General features: G+C 39.9%; 1 protein-coding gene across 1 annotated transcript in view; it reads right to left on the bottom strand.

The window, feature by feature from the left end:
- Positions 1-16,064, bottom strand: part of LOC150081308 (uncharacterized) — a gene marked incomplete at its 3' end in the record, with an annotated part of 152,467 nt that extends 136,403 nt beyond the window's left edge. The window contains exons 1-2 of the mRNA XM_090380156.1: positions 15,978-16,064; positions 1,368-1,552 (exon numbers count right to left, since the gene is read on the bottom strand). Of these exons, the coding sequence (XP_090236282.1) occupies positions 1,368-1,550 (183 nt within the window). The remainder of the gene's footprint in view (positions 1-1,367; positions 1,553-15,977) is intronic.
- Between the last annotated feature and the right edge of the window lie 9,233 nt (positions 16,065-25,297).

Here is a 25,297-nt window from a genome sequence, read left to right on the forward strand (position 1 = left end):
ATCTTGAAACTGAAGATATCCAATGACTTCTGTGGCCAACATGATCACCAGATTTAAATCCAATTGTGTTGTGTTTGTGTTAGTTGTCTGATGGCACCGAGGGTTTCCCCCTATCTCCGCACTTAAATCCGATTGTGTGGGACACCCTTGGGCATCGCATTACAAGCCAATATCCAATTCCTCTCTCAGTTGGTGAGTTAGGTCTCTGCTGGTGGAAGAAGGTAGATATGTTGCGACACAATCTTGTAGACACCCTAATATCAAGCATGGTTAACCACTGTCAAGCCTGTTTAGCCATTGGAAGGTATCATATGCCACACTGATGTCATGTGTCCATATTTTCAAGCATCTTGTATTGACGTCTGTAATGTGAGCTTTTTCGGATTAAATGTCCTTATTGGAAGCTGCATGAGTTACACCACATTTTCTATATGTTCTGTTAATTTTGTTGAGCAGTGTAATATGCAACTAAGGGTAATAGTGATCTTAAAACTTATATTAACAATTGAATGCAATAATTATCTACATTTATCTCCTGCTGATTACAGCCTGTGCACATTGATGGGCACCCAACAGGGACCAACACCCATCAATGTATAAATAAAAGCAATCAGCATAAACCAATCTGTTTCTATAATCTGTATTACAAATTAACAGATTTTTATTAATAGGTATAGAAATTATATCAAATTGGGAGTTAATTTAGTTGTAAGCTAGAAATAATGGAGGTTTAATTTGGTTGTAAACTGAAAATAATGCACCACTATCTGTCAGGACCAATGGTCCATTATTTTCAGTTTACGACCAAATTCAACCCCCATATTTCTAGTTTAAAACTAACTCCCCATTTGATATAATTTCTATACCTATTAATAAAAAATCTGTCAAACTGGAATATGGGTCATAGAAACAGATAGGTTTATGCTAATTTCTTTCACTTGTACATTGATGGGTGTTGAGTGCCCATCAATGTGTACAACTGTAATCAGGGCACGAGATAAATTTAAATATTTATTGTGTTATATGTTATGCTAGTTTTAATGTTACTATTACTGTTAATTGCATATTAGTAATTGGTACATCAGAAAGTCTAGTACATGAACACAGTTTATGTTGTTGTTTTAGGGTTATAGGAGCATCAGCAACTAAGGCCATTATGCTCCATATATACTGTCTGTAAATTGCGTGTGTTCTGTGGTCAATTTTCTCTTTTGCTGGACAAAAAACCTGAGTTTCCAGGAGAAAAAACCATGCTACCCTCGCATGAGACTGACTAACTCAGCCACGGTGTGGCTATGGCATGCATTATAGGTCATTACTCAAATAATTTCAATGGAATAATAGATTTAATTATATATATAACTTACGTGTAGTATCGTTTCAAAACCTGAGTGGTGCCCCAAGTTGGTTGAAATATTCTTTCTTTTAGCATATCTTCTGTTTCCATCCATGATAAAAGCTATGTGCTTTGGAACTGGCCCTTGTTTCAAAACCTTTATGCAGAACAATTGTAACCAAGATATTTCATATTTTTCTTGAAACCAAGGCATTTCTGAAAACGAAAAACCTCAATTATTACTGAAATAAATACAGTACACAGAGTGATTCAAAAGTCTCCATACAAGGAAAAATGGACACTTTTTTAACAAACTGTCACTTTATTCTCAAAACATGCTCTACATGGTTGCCATTCTTTGAAAACACATACAGATGCATCTCTCCCACACATTGAACTTGCATTAACACATCGGTGTTATGCACATAATTGCATTTCGAATGGGTTCCTTTAGGTAATTCACGTTTCGTATCTTTTCCTGGTACAGCATGGCCTTCAAGTGCCCCACAAGTAAAAATCGAGTGGACTGAGATCTGGGACCTTGGAGGCCACTCCACGGACCTTCTAAAATGTCTTTAGACAAAGGCTATTATACTCATCCGAAATCAGCTACATTCTAGAAAAAGTCAGATGAAAGTTATTCCTATTGTTATGGATTCAAAACCAGGCTCCTTTCACCTGGTGTGAAAGGCTGAAGACTGTAACCATTGTGCTAACCACAATGGTGAACTAGCACTTCTGACTCAGACTCTCAGACTGTGCTCAAAGTTAGTTTACACTGTTGACCAATTTTCTTGCGACATTGCACACGTGTGCGCACACACACACACACACACACACATGCACACACACACACACACGTGCGCACGCACACAAACACAGTATCTGATTACCTGCTTTATACAGGCTGGTATGGGTACGTGACATACTCTGACAAAGCAATTTATTCCTTGGATGATGGGGTTAAATAATAAACTGGCCATTCAATATACAATGCAATCTCATAGAGCCTATAGAGTAGCCAGTTATGTCATTCATATTTAATTTTATTAAACTGTTAGAGATTTTCACAATCAAACGTTCTTGTATGATTGGAACAAAAATAAAATTGTTCCCTTGTGAAGGAAAATTTATTTCCTGCAGTGCTGCTTTGAGGATCTTGAACTGCAATAATGAAATTCCTTATTTTTTTATTTTTTGAGGAAAAATCCAATACGAGAAATAAGAGCTCACAACACAAGCAGTATGACATGTAGCGTTTTCCTGCTGATAAAGGTATGAGCCTTTCCTGATAGGCTGTCACATCTTAGGTAATGCATTATTGAGCAGGTCGTCTAGAGAGACCTCACCATTCATGGTTTGGTCAATGGTCCCAGGCCAAATATGAAAAATAGCCCATGGCCATCAAGCTGCCTCCACAAACTTCATTGTTGGCACAACCGTCCAGCAGATAGCTTTCTTTGGGTATCCACTACACCTATGCACGACGCTTAGACTGGTATGTTTGTTGTGGTTTTTTTAGGTGCATTAGAACTTCAGTCATGTTGCACTATATATAATGGCGGACAAAAAAACTGCACACGTGAATTTTGCAAATAATGTGTTTTGCGCTGCATTGTGGGTTGCAGAAATGTTCAAAATGCATTTGTTAGATGGGATATATATCTCTGTGAATGAAATCCAATAAAAAGACTCCACCTGATATACCTAATTGCCATAAATATCTTCCCAAAGAGTAAAATGTGTAATTAATGGAAATATAAGAAATCATGCAAATGGCAATCATGACAACCAAACATACATTTTATTGCATTTACGTGTACAAACCGAAATTACAAGTAATAGTATTATGTAAATCAGCAAAATAAGTCCTCAATATTTTGTTGTTCTTCCTTGAGCTGCAATCACAGCCTTGCAATGATCTGGCATAGGATTAATCAACTTCTGGATATACGGTTGGCCAATTTCATGGTAATACATCCTTACAATGTTCTCCTGAATCTTACTTGTTGGCTTCTTCTGAGCAATTTTAGACGACATTATGTGCCAGCAATTTTCAATAGGGTTCAAATCTGCACTGTTGCTGGGCCAGTCCAACACTAATCCCAGCAGTTCTGAGGTATGACTGCACCTTAAGGGAGAAAAACAAGGAAAAACAAGGAAAAACTGGTGTAAGTATGTTTTAAGCCTTGAAAGACAAACTCATCATTAAATCTAAATAGCATAAAACTTACCAATTTTGCTTTGATGCAAGGTGCTGAGTCTTGTCGAAAAATGCAGTTTTGGATGTCTGTGTGATGATCCCTAATAACTGGTTTCAGACACTCCTACAAAAAAACACCCCGGGGGCTCACATCTGGTGAGTATGGGCATGGCACACCCAGAGTCCTGAGCTGGATATCATCATTCTTCTCTTTCTTGTTGATTCCCTTTTTTCTCTCTCTCTCTCTCTCTCTCAGAGTGGCTCAGGAATTTTCTTTTTGGCTGGTGCAGCATAAGCCTCAGGCTTCCTTGCACCATATAGCTAATAATAATAATAACATAGCAGTGTAGGTTTCTGCATTCGCCATTCCATTAATAAACTTAATTTGCCCCACCCCTTTGCTTGTTATGCATTCCCAGACCATCTGACCAGAGGAGAACTTTACAGTTGTTGTTATGTAGTCAGGATGGCATGCCTCCGATTTTCATCTTCTGATATATCGCTTCCCATCTGAGCCATGCAGGTTGAATTTCAATTTGTCAGAAAAGATGACTGTGTCCCATTGCTCTTTTATCCATGAAACATGCATTTTAGACAAAGCAGGTTGCTTCTTCCTCATTTGTTGGGTCAACAAAGGCTTCTTGGGCTGATAGGCAGTTCAGACTACATTCTGAAAGCTGTGTTTGTATAGTTCGTGCACCCTGTTTCAACACCAGAGGCCATCTCAAAGTCCAGTTTTAGATCAAGACCAGTAGCATGGCAATTATGAAGGCATAGCCATTTTAAATATCAATCTTAGGAAGGCATAGCCATTTTAAATATTGATCTTAGGAAGGCGTAGTCATGCTCTTATGGCCTGATCCAGAATTCTCTTCACATCACCAGTTTCGTGCTTTAATTTCAGCACACAGGATGCTGGTGGCAGCCTATTTTATCAGTGATAGCCTGATAGCCTATAGAAAGCCCTTCCCGGGACAGAGCAACAGCTACACTTTTTTTTTTTCTTGATGTCAACTGAACATATGGAGCCATGCTTAAACCTCTGAAAAACAGGATACTAATGAGCATGTATACCCTTCCAATGCCATATTTATAGAAACAGCTGATGCAATACCTTGCAATGAATGTCTGATGCAATAGAAGCGTTATCTGATGCAATACATTTGCTTTGCCACAAACAAAATGATTATAATCAAACGATATATGTTACTTTTTTTAAGGTGATGCAGTTTTTTTGTCCGCCACTGTATATTATGTCTGTAAATTGCATGTGTTCTGTGGTAATTTTTCCTGTTGCTGCACAAAAAACCTGTGTTTCCAGAAAAAAAACACAATACCCTCACTTGAGACAAACTACCTCAGCCATGTTGTGAAGAAAGCCCATAAAAATTCCTGATGTCATCGAGGGATTTGAACTGGGTTCTTTTCCACCCAGTGTGGAGAGGACGGCGATTATACCAACTGTGCTACCCTCAAAGGTGCTGGTAGACCAGTCAATACAAAGCACAACTTTCCATTGGCCAATGGTCCCAGAAATCTGACTGTACACTAAGCAAGACAGCATCTGGCATTAGTCGGGATGGCTGCACAGATATGGTAACCCACATCGTGCCATCCTGCATGCTGTACTGGTGCTGACATGGTCTAATCGTCTCACTGAGGGCCTGTGTTTGATGCGATAACATTGACCTCTATTACAAGTGGATGATTCTTTGCAGGGTCTCGCCTGTCAAGTTCCATTGGCTTTGAAGGTTTTGCAGTCGCTTCATTACAATTTCAGCACCAGTTCACTTCCATTTGCAAATCACATCACAAATTATAGACTTAGGGATCTTCAGTGAAATGTCATGTACAGACTGATTGTTTATACACTTATGAGCCAAAACGTTATGACCACCTACCTAATATGATGTTGGTTCTCCACATGCAGCCAAAACAGCTCGTACCTGCCGAGGCATGGGCGTACAAGATTTCTAAACATGTCTTGTGGTATCTGGTACCAGCTCATGACCAGATCCTTTAACTCCTGTAAGGTCCGTGGTTGAGATGCTGCAGATCGGAGTTGCTGTTCCAGCACAAATCACAGATGCTCAATGGGATTGATGTATGGAGAATTTGGAAGCCAGGGCAATACCTGGAAGTCTTCCTCATGTTCCACGGACCAGTCTCGAACAATCTGGGTGGTGTGGCATGCTGCATTATCCTCCTGAAAGACATCACCACCAGAGGGGAAGACCATTGCCATGTAAGAGTGTACCTAGTCAGCAATGATACTTAGGCAGGTGGTAGACATCAGAGTGCCTGGCACATGGATGACTGGACCCAGGGTATCCCAGTAGAACATCGCCCAAAGCATGATTACGACATTTTTTCATCCCATGGTGCATCCACGTGCCATCACTTCCCCAGGTAAACGACGCACACATACCCAGCTGTCCACATGATGCAACAGGAAACGTGATTCATCAGACCAGATAACCATTTTCCAATCACGCAAGGTCCGGTTTTGATGCTCGCATGCCCATTGTAGGCACTGTAGCCAGTAAACTGTGGTTAGCATGGGCACTCAGAACAGCCTGCGTTTACATAGCCCTATTTTCAGCTGGGTTTGATGTACTCTGTGTTGTGACACTACTCCTGTCAGCAGCATTCCAATTATTAGCGAGTTGTGCACCTTTTGTTGCCCCATATATTGGGATGGCAGTTCCAGGAACCTGAAGAGTGCTGTTGGATGTTTCTCATTGTTAGATGGTAAGTACCATCCAAAGAGCCTTCGCTCACCTCGAGCATCGATGAGCTGTGGTCATCCAACACCTCAACGGCAGTTTGTGGGTTTCCCCTCTGACCACTTTCGGTAAGTACTAACCACGGCTGACCATCGAACTACATGGCCATTTCGGATATACTCTGACCAGTCGTCTGGCCATTACAATTTGGCCTTTGTCAAACTTGCTTAAGTCCCCCACCTCTCCCATTTAAAGAACAAGAGTAACACTGATTAACGGAGCTCAGTATCAGGTGTTTTTTATACCGTGTCCCGACCCACACATACACCATAGTTCACCTGCAGTTGCTTTGATTTGCATAACGACTTGGTGGTCATAATGTTTTGGCTCATCGGTGTTTATCACCCTATTAGCATACCACACTGGAAATCTAAGTCCGTCGATCGCGGTATCTTGCATTCAGAATCATACTACTCTTTCTTCAAAGACCTATAGAATGTCTGGCACATGGTGCTGGGATAGCACCATCTGTCAAAAACAGTTCCAAGTGTATAGACGATGTAATTGGTCTTAATTCTCACAATAAAAGAAAGTTGACTTTCAACAAGTTTGCGTGATATTGCACTACTTTCAAAAAATAGGCCTCACCAAAAGTCTAATTGGTCATTTTTAAAAGATGAGATTGATATGACAGCATGTTAGTTCGTGGAACTAACTGGTCCCCCATAAAATGGTGGTAAGCAGGCAATACATTCGCAAAGAAGTTCGATGTGAGCTGCCGTGTAGCACACGAAATCGGAGTTTTTAAAGTTGTAGTATACACTCACTGGCCAAAAAATTAAACTCCTTTATTGAGTATCTAGTCGGACTACCTTTTGCCTGAACTATGTGAATTCCACTAGGTGTGTGAGGGAGTCTAGCTTCAGATCAGCATTAGCATTAGTAGAGGCATTTGATGCAAAAAAGCAAGCTTATGCAGCATCAGCCAAAAAAAAAAAAAAAAAAAAACCACTTCCACTTCACCCCCTCTGTTCGTTCAAAATACCTGTCCAGCTGAGCCTTAAATTTATTTAGGCTATCAACTTCCATGACAAGGGATGGAAGTCTGTTCCACCAACCAACCACCCGCTGGCTAAATTCAAATTTTCACACGTCTATCCTACATATCTTTCCTCAATTTGAATTTATGCCCTCTCAGGTGATTATTCTGAGCGAGAGGAAGAATCCCATCAGCATTGAGCATGCTCAAACCATTCAAGGCTTTATACACCTCTATCAGATCACCTCGCTGGTGTCTAGTCTCCAGACACTGTAATTTGCAAAACTTAAGCCTTTCTTCATAAGAGCAACCCTTTGTTCCATTCACTAATCTTACCTTCTCTGTACTCATTCCAGCAGCTCTACATCCTTCTTGAAATGAGGCCTCCAGACATGTATACAGTACTCTAGGTGTGGCCTGACCATTGCCTTATACAAGGGAATAATCACCTCCTTATCCCTGCTAGAAAAATTCCTATATATCATCATACAGCCCGTCTGCACTGCTCAGAGAACTTCATATCTGCCTGCACAACTACCCCCAGGTCCCTTTCATTCTCTACCACTGTCAGTGTAGTACCACAGAGTTGATACGTTGCCCTGGGGTTGCTTGCTGTTTCCCATGTGTAGTACTTTACATTTGTCAATGTTAAACTTCATTTGCCACCTCTCAGCCTATCTGCTCAACCTTTCCAGATCCTGTTGCAGCAGCATAGTGTCAGTAGTGTCCTTGACAACCCTGCCTACCTTTGTATCGTCTGCAAACTTCGACATTAAGCTTGATATACCATCATCAATATCATTGATGAATACAGAAAACAATAATGGTCCCAACACTGAGCCCTGAGGGACTCCACTAATAACATTAGTCCACGACGAGCAGTGTCCATTGATTACCACTCTCTGTCTTCTCCCCCTCAAACCATTCAAGGCTTTATACACCTCTATCAGATCACCTCAGCCAACCCTTTATCCACAGCAGCAATTTGCCTCCAATGTCACACTGCTCCAATTTGTGCAGCAGTCTTCCATGTGCAACAGTATCAAAAGCCTTTCTAAGATCCAAGTATATAATATCAAAGTTATTCCCTGCATCCAGTTCCTTTGTGACTGCATCATAGTATCCAATCAAATTGGTCAAGCAAGACTTCCCCTTAACAAAACCATGCTGTGTCAGAGCTATAACTGAAGTCTTGTCTAAATGATCCTGCAGTACTTCTTTAACTAGTGCCTCCATTAATTTTCCTGGAACAGAAGTTAAACTCACAGGTCTGTAATTACTCGTGTCAGCCTTTGATCCTCCTTTGTGAATTGGGGTCACATTTGCACATCTCCAGTCCGTGGGTACCTCCCCTGAGTCCAAGGAAGCTCTCATAATTATGGCTAAGGGTTTGCTTACTTCCTCTGCTGCCTCCTTTAATATAACTGGATAGATCCCATCCACCCCAGGTGCTTTTCTTATGTTTAACTTCAACAATTTCTCCTCCACTTTGCTCTCAGTTATTACAAAATCATTAAGCACCCTGCTACAATTTGATAACCTTCTGCCATTTTCAATCCTTAATAACTCCTCATGTGTGAATGTAGATGCGAAATACTCATTCAGTTTGTTTGCTATCTGAGCAGGATCATCAACAGTCAAACCATCGATGTCAAGTGGACCAATCAGATTCAACCCCTTCCTTTTAGAGGTTATATAAGTAAAGAAATCCTTGCTGTTTTTCTTAGCATCTTTTGCCAAGGATTTCTCGTAATCTGCCTTCGCCTGCCTAACCTCCTTTGTGACCTAATTACAGACTAGCTTATATCTGCCATAGGCTTCTGAGTCGCTTGATAATTTATATGCATCCCATGCATTTTTCTTCTCTGTTACGAGTCTCATTAGTTCATTTGATAACCATTTAGGCCTAAACCTTGAACAATAGGTATGAAACTTTTAGTAGCATCCACGATTAATTCCTTGAAATACTTCCCACTTAGAATTTACTGTTGGTAACATCGTCAGTTGATCCCACTGTACAGAATTTAAAAACTGTCTGAGACCACTGTACTCCCCTTTACGGAAGCAAAAACCCTTTCCTTTACTCCTGATTGTAGCGTCTGACGCTGCCTATCAGACTGTTCTCAAAATTAATCGAATAGACTGAGTAATGGACTGCTTTTGCGTAGTCAGTCCTGGACTGTGTTTGCTAGTCAGTGTTGAATTGATTTGCCTAGTCAATCTGGACTGTTTTTGCCATAGTCTGAGGGGAACAGAGTAAGTAATATTTTCTACGGAGCCCGTAACTAAGATTTTGTGACGTAAAAGCTTATATGTAAATTTAAGTTTGATCAGTGTTCGCCTGTTGAATAAATAAGATAAGGAAAATCTTGGAGATTTTTCTTTTAATATTCTACAACTCTTGAACACATTTGGTGTCATTGTTCTGGACCCCGTATAGGGACTGTATTTCAAGAATCGGCAAGACTATTGCGACAAATATATGTCTTGTAAACACATCATTATTGAACATATAATGAATGTCTTGATGAATCCAAGTACCTTATACGCCACGCCTTCTTAAAGTTTCTAAAATATGAGGTTGTGGGATGCCCTTTTAAAAGAAAAAATTGTTGGAAACAGCGTTGTTGACAGAAACTTGATATTGTCAATCGTGAATGCTTACTGGGCGCAGAACCCCCATGTAGCTGTGTGTGTTGTGTTGTTTCTGGTCGTTTTGTCACCAGGCAGGCGAACACACAAACACACAGTCTTTCCCAGGAGACAGGACTGCAGAAGACAAAGAATAGAATAGCATAAAGTTAAAAAATAATAATAATAATAATAATAATAAATTAATTAAAATATTAAATAAATAAATTAATTAATTAAAAATAAATAAAATAAAACAAAAATAATAAATAAATAAAACAAAAAAAATAAAAATAAATAAATAAAATCTTTATCTATATCTTTGTCTTTGTCCACGTATTTATGCAGTTCTGCCCAAAGTAGTCCACAAAGAGAAAGCGTGTAGTACTGTCAAAGGGTGTAATGTCATTCAAAAACAAGATCTGCAGGAACAAGTTCTACATATAATTATGTTAACTGGAGTGGTGTCAGAAGTCACTGGTTGATGACGGTATCACTGTGCAGAGGAAGGATTTAGTTGATAAAGAATAATGTAGCATCTGTTAAAATCTTCGTGTGTTCTTGAAAACCAGAAAAATTTTGGACATTACGTCATCAGGACGACAAACGAGGCAACAAGTTGTATTTTCATTTATGAAAATACAACTTGTTGCCTCGTTTGTCGTCCATAAATTTGTCGTCATTTCATAAATTTTGTCGTCGTTTCATAAATTTTCGTTTATGAAAATACAAAGTGTTTTCAGTTTGATTGCTTGCATTAACATTTACGTTGAAAGCTTCCTGCGATTAAAACCAGCATTGCAGAAGATTTGAAGGGCCCAGGAATTGTTGATAGATATCTTCCCACATTTGGGAGACAAGTTTGGTACTATTGCCTTAAGAGCTAATCCTCGTAAATAGAGCGTTTGGTACTATTGCCTTAAGAGCCATTCCTCGTAAATGGAGCGTCCAAAAAGTACGTGAGGAGAGTCTTCCGGTAGCCCACATCGACAGGAGACTATATTATAAAGTCTGAATTGGTAGAGTTTTGCGGTAAGCGAACCATGTCCAGTTAGTATATAGGAGGTAAACAGCGAGAGTGAAAACCATTTTCTGGTGGATGATGAAAGTAATGCAGTTACGTCGGGAACGAATTTTTTGGGAATAGCTGCTTTTTCGATAGAATTCCATCTATTCTGCCAGGTGTTCACTAACAAATTCCAGCATCGGGTTCGTTCAGTTTTTGGATCAGCCTGATTGTTAACAATGATTCCCTGAAATTCCGTAGAAATGCCTCTGCCGATTTAAATGCAAAGCCATCTAAACACAACATGCAGGTCAAGTGGTATAGTGCCTGCAAGTGTCTGTAGAGTTGGAGTTGATACTGTTCGGCAAACGTGAAGTATGCTAAGGAGAAAACAACATTGAATAGTGGATAACTTAGTTTATACAGTTTTAAGTGCAGTACTTCTAAATCAAAGGCTGGGAGCGTTGTAATTGGAATTATGGCAGCATTATAAAATAGATATAGGGTTTTAGTGTTCAGTCCCCAGTCTTGTCTGTTAATTTGGAGCACAAATAAAACAAGTAAAACTTTTAACTTTGACAGACAGATGTTGAATATGTGCAGTAAAGGAAATTTTTGGGCGTCATCGTCCTCGACGATGGCGCATACGTATTTGGTGATTCGGACAAGTGGAAGTGATTTCTTGTCAAGTTTTACAACTGGCGAGAATAGCATGTTTTTTTTTCTCCAGGAAACTGGTGTTTTTCGTCCAGCAAAGAGAAAATGGACCTCAGAACACACGCAATTTACAGACAATATATACCCGAAGGCAATTATACTACAAAAAAAAGGCAATTTTTGTAGGCAATACAAAAATAAAAAAATAGAGCATCGACAACTAAGGCAATATGGCCTTAGTTGTCAATGCTCCTAAAATCCTGCTACTACATTGAGGGGATTCGAACCTGGGCTTTTATCACCCAATACGAGAAGGAGTGTGTCGATGTCACTGTGCTACTGCGTAGACTTGCTCGATGTTAGCATTAGCATTAGCATTAGCATTAGTAGAGGCATTTGATGCAAGAAAGCAAGCTTATGCAGCATCAGCCAAAAAAAAACAGAAAAAAAAAAAAAAAAACACTTCCACTTCACCCCTCTGTTCGTTCAAAATACCTGTCCAGCTGAGCCTTAAACTTATTTAGGCTATCAACCTCCACCACAAGGGATGGAAGTCTGTTCCACCAACCAACCACCCGCTGGCTAAAGGCAAATTTCCGCACGTCTATCCTACATCCGTCTTTCCTCAATTTGAATTTATGCCCTCTCAGGTGATTTTTCTGAGCTAGAGGAAGAATCCCATCAGCATTGAGCATGCTTAAACCATTCAAGGCTTTATACACCTCTATCAGATCACCTCGCTGGTGCCTAGTCTCCAGACACTGTAATTTGCAAAACTTAAGCCTTTCTTCGTAAGAGCACCCCTTTGTTCCATTCACTAATCTTGTTGCCCTTCTCTGTACTCGTTCCAGCACTCTACATCCTTCTTGAAATGAGGCCTCCAGACCTGTATACAGTACTCTAGGTGTGGCCTGACCATCGCCTTATACAATGGAATAATCACCTCCTTATCCCTGCTGGAAAAATTCCTGTATATCATTGACAATACTCCATGAGCTACTCTTGCAGCCCGTCTGCACTGCTCAGAGAACTTCATATCTGCCTGCACAACCACCCCCAAGTCCCTTTCATTCTCTACCACTGTCAGTATTGTACCACCGAGTTGATACTTTGCTCTGGGGTTGCTGTTTCCCATGTATAGTACTTTACATTTGTCAATGTTAAACTTCATTTGCCACCTCTCAGCCCATCTGCTCAACCTTTCCAGATCCTGTTGCAGCGGCATAGTGTCAGTAGTGTCCTTGACAACCCTGCCAACCTTTGTATCGTCTGCAAACTTGGACATTAAGCCCGATATACCATCATCAATATCATTTATAAATACAGAAAACAACAATGGACCCAACACTGAGCCCTGAGGGACTCCACTAATAACATCAGTCCACGATGAGCAGTGTCCATTGATTCCCACTCTCTGTCTTCTCCCCCTCAACCACCCCTTTATCCATAGCAGCAATTTGCCTCCAATGTCACACTGCTCCAATTTGTGTAGCAGTCTTCCATGTGCAACAGTATCAAAAGCCTTTCTAAGATCCAAGTATATAATATCAAAGTTATTCCCTGCATCCAGTTCTTTTGTGACTGCATCATAGTATCCAATTAAGTTGGTCAGGCAAGACTTCCCCTTAACAAAACCATGCTGTGTCTGAGCTATAACTGAAGTCTTGTCTAAATGATCCTGCAGTGCTTCTTTAACCAGTGCCTCCATTAATTTTCCTGGAACAGAAGTTAAGCTCACAGGTCTATAATTACTTGTGTCAGCCTTTGATCCTCCTTTGTGAATTGGGGTCACATTTGCACATTTCCAGTCTATGGGTACCTCCCCTGAGTCCAAGGAAGCTCTCATAATTATGGCTAAGGGTTTGCTTACTTCCTTTGCTGCCTCCTTTAATATAACTGGATAGATCCCATCCACCCCGGGTGCCTTTCTTGTGTTTATCTTCAACAGTTTCTCCTCCACTTTACTCCCAGTTATTTCAAGATTCTGAAGCTTACTGCTAGAGTTGAATACACCTCTGGCATTCCCCTCGCTGAATAACTCCTCATGTGTGAATGTCGATGCAAAATATTCATTTAGTTTGTTAGCTACCTGAGCAGGATCATCAACACTTGACCCATCAATATCAAGTGGACCAATCTGATTCATCACCTTCCTTCTAGAGTTTACATAAGTAAAGAACTCTTTGCTGTTTTTCTTTGCATCCCTTGCCAAGGATTTCTCGTAATCTGCCTTCGCCTGCCTAACCTCCTTTGTAACTTGGTTGCATATCAACTTGTATCTATCATAGGCTTCTGTGTCATGTGTTAATTTGTATGTATCCCATGCATTTTTCTTCTCTGCCATATGCCTCATTAGTTCATCTGACATCCATTTTGGCCTAAACCTTGAACAATATTTCTTAGTTGGTATGTAAAGCCTAGTAGCTTCCAAGATAAGTTCTTTGAATGCTTCCCATTTTGAATTTGCTGTTGGTAACATCATCAGTTGGTCCCACTGTATAGAATTTAAATACTGTCTCAGTCCATCGTAGTCGCCTTTACGGAAGCAATAACCCTTCCCTTTACCCCTGATGGTAGTTACCTCTTTGAGTAAATCCCACTTCAGCACACTGTGATCACTGCCACCTAGTGGTTCATTTATCTGCAGATTCTTAATGCATGAAGAATCACTGCTGATAATCAAATCAAGAGTATTACTCCCTCTAGTTGCCTCCCGAACATGCTGATGTAGAAAATAATCATCCAATAAATCCACAAAAGCCCTGCTAGTGTGTGAGTAACCAGCCCCCAAAATCCAGTCAATATCTGGGAAATTAAAATCTCCCATTATAAGACACTCTGATTTACTGGCCCACTCTATTTCCCTGTACAGTTCCTTATTATACTCATCAGAGTCATTAGGCCTATAGCACACTCCTACTCTCAATTTTGATCTCCCAATGTTTGTCACACCAAACTGACTCCACACTGCACTGTCCAGCGATGTCGACTGGCTTCACTTCCTTGGTTTTTATGTGTTTCTTAACTAATAGCATAACACCTCCCCCCTTCCTATCCTGTCTATCCTTTCTGTAGACGTTGTACTCCCCAAATTGCAGTTCCGCATCCCTTATATCTGTGTGACACCACGTCTCTGATATCCCAACAATATCTGCCTTCGATGTTTTGAGCAATACCTCAAATTCATCAAATTTATTTACTAAACTCCTAGCATTGGTGTACACGCAAGTATACCTGCACCTGTTTCTATTCTTAGCTACCCTAACACAACCCATGTGTTTACTTGTACCGCAATGGCTCCCAGCAGTCTCTGAAATACCATGCATCTTGTTTTTCAGGCTTCTGCTCATTCTAATAGAAGCAGTGCAAGAATCTCTTTCATCTCTGCCAGTGGCTACTGTCAATCTATTGGTCTTTGTCTCCCCCCAAGCTAGCAGTTTTCCGACCCGCCTAACACTGCCTCGATAGCATCAGCAAATATTCTTGCACCCTTTCTATTTAAGTGTATCCCATCCCTGTAGAAGCAATCTCTCCTGTTAACAAGTACAGTCCAGGCTGAAAAAAATTCTACCCCTTGAGCCTTGCACAATCTTTCCAGGGCCGAATTGATCGACAAGGCTCTACCCTTGTCGTTCCATGTTAACCAAGATCAATCAACTGGTCCCAATTCTACATTTTAGCAAATATTAATCGAGAGGTTAGCATCAGCTAGAAATGTGACCAGTTCATTGATTCTATTGCAGTATTAACAGCAGTCCAATTGGTGCGATAAAAGTTAGGAGTGTAAATGGTCTTAGGTTGATGAGGAAACGTGACCGTTACCGAAAAAAGTAACACTAAATGATCTGACAGAATGCTTGGATACGTGGTGTCTACAGTTACCTGCTCTTTGGACAAATAATAATAAAAAACTTGTCATATTAGACTCCCCCCAACCCGACGAAAAACTCGAGTTTCCAAGGGAAAACGGTAGGAAACGTTACTATCTACTCCTGAGTCCGACTAACTCAGCCACGGAGGGGAAAAACTATAAAAGTTCTTGAGTCATTAACGGGATTCGAAACCAGGCCTTTTCTACCTAGTGTGGGAAGGACTGTGGCAATGCCACTGTGCTACATGCGCACTTGCTCGTTGGACAGCACCAAGTCGAGTAAGTGTTTCTTTCTTTCGAGTTGGCTGTTTATTTTGTAGTTTTAGATTAAGTGGTAAGATATTAATGAAGTTGCGAGCAGAAAGGTAACGCCAGTACGAGTTTAGATAAATGAAACATTACATAGCATTATGATTTACGTGTTCGGTGACAAAAATGTTAGGACCATATTTAAATTTAGCTATAATTTCTCTAGTACTACTAAACAATTAAACAAAATTGTTCTTACCTGTAAAACACGCTTGCAACTCTTGTTAGAGGGACAGATCTAAAGGGACAGATCTGAAACCTACAAATGCATAAATGATGCTATGCAATGAAGAAACTATTTGCAATGAATGTTTACATGGCATTCCAACCAATTACAAGACAGGTTGTTTCCTTGAAGAATTTGAATTGCACTTTCCTGTTAAGCGACTTTTTTCTTTCTTTCCTGTTAAGCAATTTTTTTCTTTCTTTCCTGTCAAAGGAAGTTGTTTTTTGCTCACCTTTGGCATCACTTTTGTTGTCAAGTATGATGTAATGGGAAGATGGGGAGCATAAAAATTTAGTACACCGTTGTCATATTCTCTATTTGTCACACAGTCCCCTGCAGTTCAAGGAGCGTCATAAATAATATTTTAACTACTCCTTAACCCGAAAACTTGTGGAGCTAATCCACGTTATTGGAGAACTCCAACAACATGAATCAGCTAAATGATAGGAAATCTGAAGAAAGAAGAAACTTATTCGTCTTGAATATCTAATATACACTCTATTACCAAAAGTGTAGTAAAACACTAAAGAATAGGAACACTGGACGCAAATTTATAGTTTCAAATATTTATAGTGGCACGTGGCCATTTTAAACAGGGACATCGATCTGAATTGGTAAAACGTAACGTATGAACACTGCATAATTATCCTACAAGGCAAGGAACGTATAATAGTGTTTTCAAAAGCGTTACATCAAGAGTTTATCGTGGTAACCTAGGTAACTAGCCCGGCTAAAACAACCACGTCCTAGATGTTTATTCCAGTGTATGAGGCGGCTGCTTTCAGTACCGACAGCAACACTTGTTAAAATCGGGAATATAGAATAAACTCAATTTTTCCCCAGAAGTTTTTTGCGCACTCATTTTTATAAAACGAACTCCTCTTTAGGTGTGTCTGTATGTTTCTTCATACAGACGCACCTATGCACCTATGGCTTTATGTAAAACACTACTGCACAAATTAGAAGTGTGGCATTAAGGACAAGTTATTGCTATGGAAAAAAGAGACAGTACTTAATGGACACTGGTCTTCTTGGACGAATGTTAGTAGTGGAGTCCCCCAGTGTTCATATTTGGACCATTTCTTGATTTATATATTTAATAATGATATTGATCAAGATGCATCACGTTTAATGTCGAAATTTGTAGATGACACAAAAGTTGGTAGGATGGTTAATGACAATCACTGTATGGTACTGCAACAAGATCTAGAAAAATTAGGCAGATGGGCTGAAAAAGGCAGTCGAAGTTTAATACTGACAAATGCAAGGTACTGCATATGGGCAGCAGTAATCTCAGATAACGTACCAACTGTGTGCAAACTATACTCAGGAAAATGAAGAATTTGTGCATTTGATATGAAGTTCTCTGTACAGTGCAGAGTCATGAGGTTTTTCAATGATATACAAAACTTTGCTAGTAGGGATAAGGAAGAGATTATCCCCTTGTACAAAGTGATAGTTACACCTCATCTCGAGTAGTAATACAGATCTGGAGGCTTCATTTTAGGAAGGATGTCAAGCTGTAAGAATAATTGCAGAAAAGGGCAACCAGGCTGGTGAGAAAAACAAAAAATGGTGCTCTTACCAAGGCTTCTGTTCTGCAAATTGCAGCGTCTGGAGAGTAGGTACCTACGAGGTGTTCTGATTAAGTTGTTTAAGGCTTTGAATGAATTGAAGAAGCTCTGTAGTGATGGCATTCTTCCTCTTGTTCAGATTATACGCATGAGGGGGACATCAATTCAAATCGAAGAAGGACAGTTGCAGGACAGATGTACAATAGTTTGCCTTCAGCCAGCGGGTAGTTGATTGTTGGAAAAAATTTCCATCATCAATTGTTGTGGAAGTGGTTAGTTGGAATACATTCAAGGAAGAAATGGACAAATTATTGGAGGGAATGGACAGGTGATGTGGTAAGGATTTTATTTTTTGGCTGATGCTTTTTAAGCTTGCTTTTGTGCATTGTTTTCCACTACTATTAATAATAACAATAAAAACTCGATTTGCGGTAGCCGGTTTCCATTAAATTTTGTATTTGAGTTCATCTATATAGATTTTTTTATCGTGCCATAGCAACTTTCCAAGAAAGAATCCATTGGTCTTCTTTCAGACTAATTTACAATGATATACAGACTCCTGATGCAACTAACTGGATTTAAGCACGAGTTAAACATGGTTTAACTCGTGCAGCTTGCAATGAAGTGGGACAAAATTTTGGTATGGCGGTGAACCATACAATAACGATGAGATGAGGAGAAAGGGCGAAATTTCGAACAGGTGTAAGGGACATTAATAGGGATTGTATAAGAATTACCAAAAAGGTCACGTTACAGAAGTCGATACAAGGTGCTCGAAAATATGGTCACACGACATCAGTACGCCGTCTTATTCTCTCCAACGACTAAACATAGCCTGACAGTGGTGAACCATGTTCGATATAAGGGTGTCTATAAGATAAGATTCCGTGGCAAAAAATCCCATCCTTCCACTAGCGCTGACCTTAGTTTACCAAGTAAAGAACAGGCTTCCATCTTTTGTTGTAGAAGCTAATAGCCTAAATAAATTTAAGGCTGAGCTGGACAAGCATTTGGAACGAATGGAGGGGTGAAATGGGAGCGGTGTTTTTTTTTTTTTTAGTCGTTGGATATCTTCAGTTTCAAGATATTTCTCCACCACTTTGGATGTATGTGCAGTGGTGCTGTCGTGCATGAAAAGAAAATTTGAGCCAACCGTACCCCTAAAATGTCGCACATAGGGGTCGAGAACCTGTTCTCTCTGCGCAGTTACGGTACCCTATAAAAAACATGAAGAGGGGATCGGCCGTTGATCATTATTCCACCCCACACAAAAAAACTGCCTCCACCATAAGTGTCCCGTTCTCTGATGTTGGAGGGACTGTACCCTATTCCTCGTTGACTCCAGATGAAATTACATCTAGAATCTGTTTGTAAGCTAAAACGGGACTCATGAGAGAACAGAACCGTAGCTCATTTGTCAGGGTTCCATATTCATGCCACCAGTTTCGACGAGCTCTGTGTTGATTTGGTTTTAATGGAATACAAACCACTGGCTTCCTTGCATAGAGTCCACTTGAATTGAGCCTTCTTAACACAGTCCATTTGGAAATGTTTTCACTTGTGGTCGTAACAACCTCAAGAAACAGTTGATGACAGGACATCCTAGGGTTCTGTCTTGCTATTAGAGCCAAATAGCGATCGTTCTGGTTGACGTAGCCCTCGGGCGACCTTGGTCAGCTCCTCTTGCAATGGTTCCTGTCTCCTGGAACTGCTTCCATAACGCCGACACGACACTGCGTGACACATTAAGCCAACATGCCACTTCGGGATGAACATTAAGCAATTCTTCGTGATTTAAGCTGATATTAGAGTACAAAATATCATGTAACAATTTCAAGAAACGAAAATTTTACATAGAGGACACTTCTGTGAGATCGACGAATGGGCGTACTAACTGTTATTGTTGTTGTAGGACAGTAGAATTTTAGCATCATCAGCGACTAAAGACATTGTTCTCTGCATATACTGTTTGTAAAATTTCTTGTGTTCTTCTGTGGTCGGTCAATTTTTTGTTTGCTGCACGAAATTGTTCTCTGCATATACTGTTTGTAAAATTTCTTGTGTTCTTCTGTGGTCGGTCAATTTTTTGTTTGCTGCACGAAAAACACGAGTTCCTTGGAGAAAAAAACATGCTGTCCTCACCTGAGACCGACTAACTCAGCCACGTTGTGAAAAAAATGCCTCACATCATCGATAGGACTCGAACCCAGGTTTCTTCTAGCCTACCAACTGAAGAAAATATTAACCTTATTAGTTTCTTATTATAAAATGGTTCTACTCTGGAATACCTCTAAGCCTATTGAAAAGAGAAAGTTAAACAACAGTTCTGTGGATTATCCACTAAAGCACTTAGTGCTCTCATGTTTTTTTTTTTTTAATCTATAGGAAAACCCGTGGTCATTAGATACATGAAGGAAAGTACTGTAATGATATCAGCGTCAGACTGATAACCATTTGTAAAAAAACGTCTTGTGCAATTTGATAGATTTTATCACGCACATGTACATCAGCACTAAGGTATTCTGTAGCCACAGTGAACAAGATCATAACCCTTAGGAAATGATTTCAGTTCCAATTTGTAAGAACAGGTTTCTGGTATGAAATCATCAGAATAATTAACATAATAAAATCATTTACAGAAGTGATTACCTTCTCCTGCAGCAACTTAGTAGTTTTTTTTTTTTTTATAAAGATTATTAAATTCATAAACTCAATTATAAAACTAGATAAACACAAGTATACACTGCACTCACGCAGTTGGGGGTCTACCTTTACGGGATGCTATTTGGACCATGTTGCGTTGTAAATGTGAGCTCCAGTGTTTTTGCCTTCTTCAGTGGAATTTCAGTCTTTGTTCTTCAAACTATTACAACGTAGTAACTAAGCGTGTGATATCAAAAAGTAATTTTGATATTGTTCCACGTGAAAGACTGCTGTAGATATTACTGTAGAGTTGGGCTGTAGAGTTTGGCATTAAGGGAAAGTTATTAATATAGATAAAGGGACAGTTTGGTGGAGAAGACAGTCGTTATCCATGTATACTGTCTGTAAATTTTGTGTGTTCTGTGGTAGATTTTTGTTTTCTGGATGAAAAAACCCGAGTTCCGTGAGAAAAAAAACAATTGCTAACCTTGCCTGAGACCGAATTCAGATCTTTTCCACCCGGTGGTGGGGGGGGGGGGAAGACGGCGATTCCAACTGTGCTACCCACGAGGGCCTGATTGAGGCGTTTAACACCTTAAATGAATTGAGTAAATTCAATGCAAATAGCATCTTAACTCTTGCTTAGTGTTATAACTTTTGGGTCCTTATGCAAAGACCATCGAAGGCAAAAACCCCTCCCCCTCAACCACGCTCTATTTTTATTAACTTGAAATGCGAATGCCTTACGTAAAATTATTTACACATTTTAAGTAATATTCAACAAATTTAAACTATTAAAAACTGTTACAAAGTATATCAAGCAAAATAAGGAATTTTATAACAACATTATAATTAATTTGGTTCTTATATAAAAATTCATCGTCTTTGCATATGTTTGCAAAATCAGCAATTGGTTCTTTATGGTCCATCTTTGCTGCTTGTGTTCAATAGCTGGTATAATGAGATCATTTAATTTTGTTTGCCTTCTAGAACTTCTTTTGTAGTCTTTTGTTAATATTCTTATTATTAGATTGAATTTCTATCTGTAATATTTATGGGAAAAATTTATCGGGACAGATCAGTGGTCCCTTCTCCCGGTCTTTATGGTCCCTTACGCTTTACATCCCGGTGCTACGCCTCATGTTGCACTGTCCCATGCCTTTAGAAATATAGGCTGAGATGCTGCTGTCTTGAATTGTGGAAATTGCCTAATTCGTAAATTAGCTATATATGCCATTGATTGGACTTTATGCTGTCACATTTAAAAATTTAAGATATTTGCTTTAAGTTTTCATAATGGATGAATAAGATTTACTCACCTTACTTGCTATGGTAAAAAAGGAAAAAAAAAACTAAATTTAAAAGAAAACTTAGTTATTGAAAAAATAATTAGACCGCCAGCTTCTAAAGTATGAATCGCTCATATGAAGGAGGGGGGGGGGGGAAGTTCTCTCTTATATTTCTGATCCACCCCAGTTGGGTCATTACAAGAACAGAAGTTATCTGCCAAAGGGGATGCTACTTCTTCGGATATACAAATTAAAAGAATTTGGCCAGTCAACAATGATTTATCTTCTGCTGCTACTTTATAGAGGTGATTCCTTATGAATCCTGCGAACTGTAAAATAGCCCACCTAGTCAGGGGTGTGCTGGATGGGACTCGCACGAGTTAAATTTTAGATGATCATTTGATCTCCTTGTTAAAAACTTACTTTGTTAAAATATAATAGTCTATCCAGCCCCTTTTTAACAAATTGGCAACGTACCCCTGCACTTAGAAGCTAAACACAGAAATCCTTTAAGTCGGCTACTTCGAGTCTAGAAATGTTAAACGGATAAGGAAAACGGAACATTATAAGTTTAAATTATTTTTGGAGGTGGAGACGAGGGAACAGCATTCTAAACAGAAATTAGGTCAGTATTTTAAAGTTTATTCCTGAACAGAGGTTAAACTTAAAGTTATTGAAAAAAATAATTAGACCACCAGCTTCTAAAGTATGAATCCCTCATACGAAGGAGGGGGGGGGGGAGTTCTTCCTGATATTTCTCATACTGCAGTTCTGTGATTTGCGAAAGTCTTGCGAAACTTAAATTAGTTCTCTTACAGAGACATTCTTATATGTTCACCTTCAATATATAAGCAACGCGAAGGCCACTTTTATCTTATCTCATATTAGTTGCTAAACGTGGGAAATGAACTAATTATTACTATTTTCTCCGTTGTCTGGACGAGGAAGAAAGTCTGAATTCTTTTCCTTGCAAAAGGACAGACATAAGAATTTTGATACCTTACAGCCGTAAATTTCTCGCGAGGACAGATGAAGATATGTGTGGCTATTGATACTAAATCCAGTCTACATTATTAAACCACCGTTCCCAAAACGTCTCACCCCCTCGATGTTAGTGAAATGGAAACTAATTTTCAGTTTCCTCCAGTTACAAGTGCGTCGATAATCACTGCATTTCGACTCATCAATGAAGAGAATCATTATGCATACCTTCTGGGTACAGTTGATATTCTCATCAGTCTGTTGGCTGTTCTCTCAGCCAATGTTTGCTAATATATTTACGCAGGCTGTTGTTTTGTTTTTGCTTCAAATCAGTAAAGACGTTTTTTACTTGTATACTGCATGCTACCCACGAGGGCTCAAAACAGGTGAACCAAACACAGAATACATGCCATTTACAAATATAAAACGCTTATTGATTTGAAGTAAAAAGAAAACTACAGCCTGCGTAAAGAAATTGGTCAACTTTGGCTGAGAAAACAGCCAACAAGCTGATGAGAATGTCGACTGTATCCAGGAGCTATGGACAATGATTCTCTTCATTATCGACACACTGGTATCTGGAGGAAACGGAAAACCGGATTCCATCTCACTAAGATCAAGGGACGGGACATTTGGGAAGGTGATTTAATAATGTGGACAGGATTTAGTGTCAATAGCCATACAGATCTTCATCTGTTCTCGCCAGAAATTCACGGGTAAAGATGTCAAAATTGTTATGTTCGTCCTTTTGGAAGGGTAACAGATTCAGACTTTCTTCCTCGTCCAGACACTAGGGGGAAAATAGTAATAAGTAGTACCTTTCCCACGTCTAGCAACTACACTAAGTGATCACTGAATTATGACAACCACATCCGCAATGGATTATGCTGCATAGCTCACAGTATAAAAAGCCGGACAGCTTCGTAAGAGGGGGATCAAAAAAAAAGATTTGTGTTCACCTAGAAGCAGTTGTGATAGAAGGTTGAAACAAACACCATATATTACACTTTTTTTCAACATAACAATCAGACAAAATGACTCATTTTTACCACCTCTCAATACACCTCCCCAGGCCAGTTTTGCAGACGTCCTTGGACTGCTTAAAACCACAACTCAGCAACAGAAATAACCTCATCATCGAGTGTTTTCCACGAAGAAAGGACTTTCAGGGGAGGAAAGAGGAAGAAATCCGAGGGTGTAAGGTAGGGGAAATAATCAGGATGCAGCAATATTTCAAACTCATTAGCAAGCAATATTTCAAACCTCACATGCAGCAGTGGGCACACTTCACTGCTGTATGCGAGGAATGCGTAGGAGTATTATCGTGGAGCAGTGTATAGTGTTTCTTGTCGCTGCACTGGGGAACCCCAACAAACCGCGAAGTATGCTTTGTGACGCAGTACAAACTCTGTATATGCCAGAAATAGTGTAAGTATTTGTGTTAGTTTGCGTAGTGTAGTGTGGGGTTATGTTGGTGTGTCGTTCCTCCGGCATTTAGCCGCAGAACCTCTAGTGGGACCCCGCTTTTCGTCCACCGCCTAGGGGAGGCAGTCAGGTACAGTAAAAGAAAGTCCCTGGCGGTGATGAACCATGGACTGTGCTTGAGCTTGACAGGGAGAGCTCCAGTGTAAAAGAAAAAAAAAACACTTTAGGAGGGGAAGGCATGAAAGAGGGTGACAGTGGAGGGGGAGGCAGCATAGCAAGAAGGTTAGAGTGGATAATAGGAAGGCTGTCCATCAAGAAGTAGAAAGTTAAAAGGAATTGAGGGGCACCCTTGTGGAAGAAGCCGATCATCCACATAGGGAGGACAGACAAGAAAAGTAAAAGATTTGTGGTGATAGGTGCACACCTTTTGGACAGCATTCCGCGTCTTTTTTTATTTTGTAGCAGCACGTAGCTCTATGAGGAGGTTGGATTAATACTTGGCCATCACAGTACAGCCCTGCTGAAGGTAATCTGTTAATATTATTGCCATGCTGATCCAAAAAAACTGACAACGCTTGGTTGCACCTTAGCCTTTGTGCGGGTGGGGGGGGTGATTCTGCATGTCATTCGGAATCCAAGTTTCATTCATGGTGACTAGATGTGAAAAAACTCCTTTTGCTTTACCTGGCATATTGACAATATTTCACATGCATTTTTTGCCCTTTCCTTCTTCTGGTAACTCATATGCAACTATTGATGGATAATGTTCTCCACAGACCCTATACTGATTTGGAGCTCTGCAGCTAGTTCTTTGACGCTAATACTGCAGTCTTCCAGGGTTTGTCTCAATTTTTACAACACTCTTCTGTTACAGGCGCCTCCGTATCCAGGTGGGCAGGAGCAGCAGTGCGTAGCACACGCTTCTTGATTAGACCGGGGTTCGAACCCGTGACCACCAAATACGGAGGATGCGGAAAGGTCAGGAAATGACCACCGCATATCTCCGGAGCAATATGGCCTTAGTTGCTAATGCTCCTAAAAACCAAATAACAACAACAACTTCTGTTACAGCAGTTGCTAGGCATCCTGGAATTCATCATACAGAGTTATGACTGAGGTTCTTCCACAGTTGAATTGTTTATATTAAAGTGCTGCAACAATACTGTAACCTGGGTAGTCTTCTCCATAAACAACGGACATTTCCATTTCTTCGTGGATTGTGTTTGGTGTTTTCCCTTGCAGAAAAAAAAAACCGAATCACTGATCTGTATTCCACTTTATCCATTGTGATAAAAAAAAAGTAAAGTGCAGCCATTATCAACCCACTGCAGGATGGAAGCCTCCTCAACAATTCATGCTGAGGGAAATGGACCATAATCTG

This window comes from Mastigoproctus giganteus, chromosome 8 (genome assembly GCF_048544385.1).
Source record: "Mastigoproctus giganteus isolate SK-2022 chromosome 8, ASM4854438v1, whole genome shotgun sequence".
Lineage (NCBI taxonomy): Eukaryota > Metazoa > Arthropoda > Arachnida > Uropygi > Thelyphonidae > Mastigoproctus > Mastigoproctus giganteus.